General features: G+C 36.1%; 1 protein-coding gene across 2 annotated transcripts; it reads left to right on the forward strand.

Moving 5' to 3' along the window:
• The first annotated feature begins 565 nt into the window (after window positions 1-565).
• Window positions 566-6147, forward strand: LOC126685629 (protein NLP8-like). Of its 2 annotated transcripts, none has more exons than XM_050379578.2 (5): window positions 566-2511; window positions 3115-3159; window positions 3232-3999; window positions 4145-4268; window positions 4692-6147. In XM_050379578.2, the coding sequence occupies exons 1-5, from the start codon at window positions 1558-1560 to the stop codon at window positions 5768-5770; spliced, it is 2970 nt and encodes a 989-aa protein (XP_050235535.1). In that variant the 5' UTR covers window positions 566-1557; the 3' UTR covers window positions 5771-6147. The 2 variants fall into 2 exon arrangements, with proteins under 2 accessions (XP_050235535.1, XP_050235537.1); XM_050379580.2 differs by having other exon boundaries at window positions 567-2511; window positions 3250-3999.
• The last annotated feature ends 679 nt before the right edge of the window (window positions 6148-6826 follow it).

A 6826-nucleotide genomic window follows, 5' to 3' on the forward strand; every position in this document is an offset into this window, starting at 1 on the left:
TCATTTTATTTTTTTTATTGGCTTCGACTAACCTTCAGCTCTAATAGTATACCGCTTGTTACAGTGTTAAATCCTTCAAGATGACTTTTAAACTTGAAACTACTTATCAATAATATAATGTGGTTTTCAATTTGAGAATATGAATATAATAAAATATTTATGATACAATAATATAATGTGGTTTTCAATTTGAGAATATGAATATAATAAAATACTTATGATACCCAGAATTTATAAATTAATTCAGAACGGATAAATTAGTTAATTAAAATGATTAAATATTAATTAAACTAAACCACAAGTTTAAATTCCTTAAAATAACCGACTCTCTTAAAAATATCTCACACAAATATAAATCTACAAATAATCATGAATCGTTTTGATACGGGTTTAAATCCCGGCTACTTTTTTTCAATAAATAGAGTGGTTAGACTGGACTGCCAACTATTATAATCCGAATTTGCTAGGTATGTGAATTTGCAGGCGGTTTATATTTTAAAATTTAATAGTGGTCCTAAGTTCGTTGGTTCAAATTTTCTCATAAGCGTTTTATCTCCCCAATAAAAAAAATGAGATATCATCATCATCACCAAAAAAAATAGGAGAGTGATTCATGTTGGGTAAGCATTGGGATTGAAAACAAATCAATATGCTAATTATAGTAATACAACTTCAATCTATAAATAAACTATTTTAATCCTCTCAGAAAAAAACTAAATTTTATCTTTTCTGCTACCATTTTTCCTCAAATTGCAGCTCTGCTCTACTGCTCTTGAACCAAGTAAACCCGTCTCCTTATTTAGAAAATCGTTGGTTCTTGTTCAAAGGGGGGAGAATTGTAGTGGCAGAGTTTCGAGGGGGGAAAAAGATGAAAGCTTTAATCAATTAAGGTCGGTGTTTTACCTCTTTTTTTCCCTTAGGATTAGGGTTTTTGAGTTGGGGATTTTTTTTTCCTGTAATTTAAGCTGGTTCACTTCATCTAGTCACCATTTTTCGTCATTTTTATGAATACCCAGATGCTTGATACGTGTATAGATTGTGTGTGTTGGTGTATAAGATGACAAATTTGTGGTGATTGAAAGCTGTGGACTTTTGTAGCAGTGAATTGCGCCAGCTTTGGAGATTGCAGATTTTTAAATATAAATTCTGGGTATCATAATCTCACTTGTTTTTTGCAGATTTATATTACTATTTATAGAAAAGTAGTGAAATTTTTTTATTCCAAAGGTTAGTTGATGAATTTGTTGTTATGTGCTTTAAATTGCTTGTGTGTCTCCTATTTATAGGATTGAAGTGATTTAAGATCTTGCTTTATGGGTGAGTACAGTTGGGTTACTACAATCCTATTGAGAAAAAAGATTGAGAGAGGGAGAGGTAGAAAATTAAGGTAGATTGAGTGAAATACTTTGATGGATAAGTGGAATCAGTGGATGAGATTTGAGCGTATTGATAAACAAATTAGAAGAGATATTAGGGGGGAATTGCATAGGATAATTCTCTGACATTTGTTTTACTTGGGTGGGGAGAATTGTTTTTTTGCTTGTTAGACAAACTAAAATGGAAAATCCCTTCTCGTCTCGAGAAAAGGGGGTTAACTATCGGGCTCCGTCGAGAGCACAGGTGGATGGTACGACTTTATCTGATAGTGGTACTAGTACGAGGAATTTGATTTCGGAGGATGTGTTGAATCAATTTTCGGAGCTTATGAATTTTGATACGTATGCTGGTTGGTGTAACAGCTCGTCGGCGGCAGACCAGATGTTTGCCAATTACGGATTCTCCCCTTTCCAGTCTACAGCCTATGCAATTCTTGATGGTTTAAATGTTGCAGAACAGAATCTGACCTGTCCTGTTGGCGAATTTACGTTAAATGCAGCTGGGACTTCTTACAGTTTCGGAGAAAAAATGGGAATTCCGCCAACGAATCCCCAATTTGTTTATCAGTCTGATTCGATGGATGCTGATGACTCGGGTACAAAGCAAAGTAATGGTTCTCAGGGACACAGCGATATCCCTGATACGGTGAATTGTACGCTCCAGAAACCAGTTGGATTGTCACTTGATGAAAAGATGCTAAGAGCACTATCCCTGTTGAAAGAATTCGCTGGCGGGGGCATTTTGGCGCAAGTTTGGGTCCCAACGAAACGTGGAGATCAGTATATCATGACGACATATGAGCAACCTTATCTGCTAGACCAAAGTCTAGCAGGGTATCGGGAAGTGTCGAGGACATTTACCTTCTCTGCGGAGGCTAAGCCTGGACTTCCCCTTGGGCTTCCTGGTCGTGTGTTCGTTTCTAAAGTTCCTGAGTGGACTTCGAATATAGTTTATTATAGTAGCTCTGAGTATTTACGGGTAAAACATGCAGTCCATCATAAGGTACAAGGTTCTATTGCCCTGCCCATCTTTGAACCTACTGAGATGTCTTGTTGTGCTGTACTGGAGCTTGTCACAGTTAAGGAGAAGCCTGATTTTGATTCAGAGATGGAGTGTGTTTGTCTTGCTCTCCAGGTTAGTTTTATTTCGTCACTGCATAATAATTTTGGTTGTTTTGCCTTGCTCATCAGGTTAGCTTTATTTCGTCACTGCATAATAATATCTTGTTTTTTTTTGGCTCGTCTTATTCGTTGTTCCTCTGTTGTGAGTCCTGTGACAATTATTTAGAAACTTATTGATTCTGTTAATTGAAGGTAAAAGAAGAATATGGCAATAATTTAGTATCTTCAGAAAAGTTCCCAAGTATATAAACTTTTATGTTCGAGTTACTTTAGATGTCTCGTATATATTTCCTTAAGTTTTATTTTATTTTGTTTTATAATATATGTATAAATTCGAGAATAATTTAAATGTGTTTACTAAGTGAACAAGCATAACAGTTGAATTAGGCATTATGCTTAGTGTTTTGCTTGGGACTTTCTGCTGCAAATATTTAGAAGTCAATTGTGAAGCTTTTGACTGGTTTCAATATCTGATGTTTCTGGATGAACGAGTTGGTTCATAACATCCTAAAAATCATACATCTAATTAGATTCGTATTTGGTTTGCAATTGTGACTACGTAGAGGTAGTGTATGGTATTACAAACTGTCCTGACTCTTAATCTAATTGTTTGCAGGCTGTAAATTTAAGAAGCATTGCATCTCCTCGACTTCTTCCTCAGGTGGGTATTTATCAACACTTCTGTAAAATGTTCTCTTACAGTTTCTCCTCTTGATGTCCCACTTATTTTTAGATCTTGTATTTGTCGCAGAGCCTCTCGAGGAATCAGAGAGTTGTCTTAGCTGAAATAACTGATGTGCTACGAGCTGTATGTCATGCCCATACTTTGCCACTCGCTCTAACATGGATTCCTTGCAATTATTCGGAGGAAGATGTTGATGAAGTTGTTAAAGTACGTGTCAGAGATTTTAATTCAACCGGTAAATCTGTTCTCTGCATCTCGGCTCAAGCTTGCTATGTCAAGGATAGAGAGATGGAAGGTTTTGTGCATGCATGCGCGGAACACTATATTGAGGAAGGACAAGGTATAGCTGGAAAGGCACTTCAATCAAATCACCCTTTCTTTTTCCCTGATGTGAAAGCATATGATATAACTGAATATCCACTTGTTCATCATGCACGGAAATATGGCCTGAATGCTGCGGTTGCAATCAGGCTTCGAAGCATCTATACTGGTGGTGACGATTATATTCTAGAGTTCTTTCTCCCTGTCAATATAAAAGGTAGCTCGGAACAGCAACTCTTGTTGAACAATCTCTCAGGTACCATGCAGAAAATATGTAAGAGTTTGAGAACAGTTTCAGATGCCGAGTTGTCAGGACAAGAAAGTTGTGAAGTTGAGTTTCAGAAGGGAGAAGTGCCAAACTTTTCTCCAATGTCGGTTTCAATAAGTTCGCAAACCACATTATCTGAAGCTAACTTGGATACGACTGACAAGAAAACTCTCGATATATCAAATTCCATAAATGATGGACTGGAACCAGATGGTTCTCATGAACAGGTAACTTTTTGGATGCATGTTCCTGCAGCCTCTCATGGTGGATTAGTTTTACTTGAAGCATGCTGGAGATATCATATGCTTATATTCTTATGCATGACAAACCATTGTGATTTACAGTCTAACAATTAATATTATGTTATTCTAGGTGATGAATGTATCAAGAAGACCAATGGATAAGAAAAAGAGTACGGCAGAGAAAAATGTGAGCTTGAGTGTTCTTCAGCAATACTTTTCTGGAAGTCTCAAGGATGCTGCTAAAAGCATTGGAGGTGAGCTTCATTCACCCGTTCTCATATAAACGGTGATTTATGAACATGACAGAAAAAGCCTGTTCCTTTCCTATTCTGAAAGAAATATTTTACTCCAGTGTCAACTCGTAAAATCATTCTCCAGATTCATTAAATTGGAGAAGGAAAAGGATCCTTAAGTCAAACATGGACTCATCATTGTGTTCTGAGGCTACAGTTGATTAGCTCTTATTGTCAAAAGCCATAATTATTGGCCTCTTAGCTAAAAAATAAATATAATTGCGAAGTTCAATATGGTAACTAAATGGCATCATGATGCTGTGGTCTTTAAAAGAAAGTGACTAATTTAGGCTCGCTTTTGATAATTTCTTTTGATGCAGTATGCACCTCATTAAAATTATTTCAGGGGTCTGTCTAACGCTTGGATTCCTGGCCTTTCTGTAGTTTGTCCAACAACTCTTAAAAGGATATGCAGACAACATGGCATTACCAGATGGCCATCCCGAAAGATAAATAAGGTGAATCGCTCGTTAAAAAAAATACAGACTGTACTTGACTCGGTTGAGGGAGTGGAAGGAGGTCTAAAATATGATCCTCTTACTAGAGGGTTTGTGGCAGCGGGTTCTATCATCCAAGAATTTGATCCTCAAAAGAGCTTTCTTTTATCCGACAAAAACCTTATGTCGAGAAATTCTGAATCTGCCAACAAAGATGTGGTTTCTGTACCTCCAGCTCCTTCCGTTGATGGGAATAATTCTACAGTTAAAGTTGAAGAGGATGATTGCTGTATAGAAGATACATTCGAGGCATTGCTAATGAAACCCAGAATTCCGATTATTGCTTTCAGTGAGGATTCCAAGTCAGTTGCCACAGATGCTGGAGTATTTCATAAGTCGAGCATTGACTCGGGATCTTGGGCTTGTCCTAGGAATGTCTCTAAATTTGCAAAAGGCGATCAGTGGGGCCTGAACAAGGATAGCTTGGAATTAGACAATTCAGATTTCCTGTTTGCGCCTAGAATATCTAGCTCCTTGGCTGCTGCTGCTGAGGAGCTGGATACCAAAATGGTTGATGATGGAATTGTAGAACATAACCAACCTACTTGCTCGAGCATGACCGACTCTTCCAACGGCTCTGGCTCGTTGATGCACGGAAGTATATCGAGCTCACCGAGCTTCGAGGAAGGAAAGCATTCAAAAGCAAAAACAAGCAACGATGAAACCGGATCAAAAATGACCATAAAAGCCACATATAAAGACGACACAATTAGATTCAAGTTTGAACCATCGGCTGGGTGTTTCCAATTGTACGAAGAAGTTGCGAAAAGGTTCAAATTGCAAAATGGATTATTCCAACTCAAGTATCTTGACGATGAAGAGGAGTGGGTGATGCTAGTGAGCGACTCCGACTTGCAGGAATGTGTTGAGATATTAGATTACGTTGGAAAACGTACTGTGAAGTTCCTTGTCCGCGATACGCCTTTTACTATGGGTAGTTCGAGCAGCAGCAATTGCTTTTTATGAGGAAGCTTAAGTCGATATGGTTTGATCAAGTTTTTGCGGATTCTACTTGACAACATTATCTAAAAGGCCAACGGAACTACCAAATGCGAGCTAGAGGGACATCGATCGATGTTTTTCGCTCCGAGTTAGTGGGCATAGTTCAAAAAGAGAGCTAATAAGTTTGCAATGCAGCTCTATGTGAATTAGATAAGTGAGCAAAATTGGGAGATATGGCCCGAAATATACAAAAGATATAATACGTTGGTTGATGCATTAGGCAGTAGATGTATAGGTTTGTATATTGTCAGTTGTAGCTGGAAGAAGCAGTAGCCTCCGGGCAGTGTATTGTATAGTAATTTTATTGATTGAAAAATGAGAAATAATTTAGATTTCATTCAGTTATTTTTTTTTCCAAAGATAGATTTTGAAGAGATTAAAGTACAAAATAAGTTTTATATAAACCACCGAATAGACTTTCAGGACTTTAATCAACAAACAAGTAAGGAAAAATGAAACTACAAAAATCCAAACAAAAAATAATAGAAAAAGAAAGGAAAAAGAGCCTTTGATACGCAAAGATGTTGCCTCCATTTTTTTGGTTCGATAATCTCAACTAGTGAATAGCGGGACTTTATTTTTTCTTCTTTCCGATTGAAATTACAAGCTTTCATCGGAGGGGGAGGCAAATTTACTGAATAATCCTTTTCAGTTTACTACTAAATAAAGGTTTTATAGTCATTAACTAATTAGTTATTTAATTAATCACTATTGTAATTAAAGTCCTAATTAGAATAGGTAGGTAAATTATCTCAAATTTAGTTTTTAGTATGTAAAAAATAACTAAATTGTCTCCAAATTAGTAGGAATACCTATGTTTTAGTTTGATTGAACTACAAAATTAAAATACTGTATTTGGTCAATATATTATTATTTAAATTTCTATCTTATTATTTTTAAAAATATTATAAATAAAATTAAGTTAATTATTTAATTATGGTTATTATAAAACCAAAAGAAAAATAAATTCAGTATGGAAAAAAATTTAATAACCGAATATATTATATTTACTTTTACAAA

The sequence above is a fragment of the Mercurialis annua genome, linkage group LG1-X (assembly GCF_937616625.2).
Source record: "Mercurialis annua linkage group LG1-X, ddMerAnnu1.2, whole genome shotgun sequence".
NCBI classification, from domain to species: domain Eukaryota; kingdom Viridiplantae; phylum Streptophyta; class Magnoliopsida; order Malpighiales; family Euphorbiaceae; genus Mercurialis; species Mercurialis annua.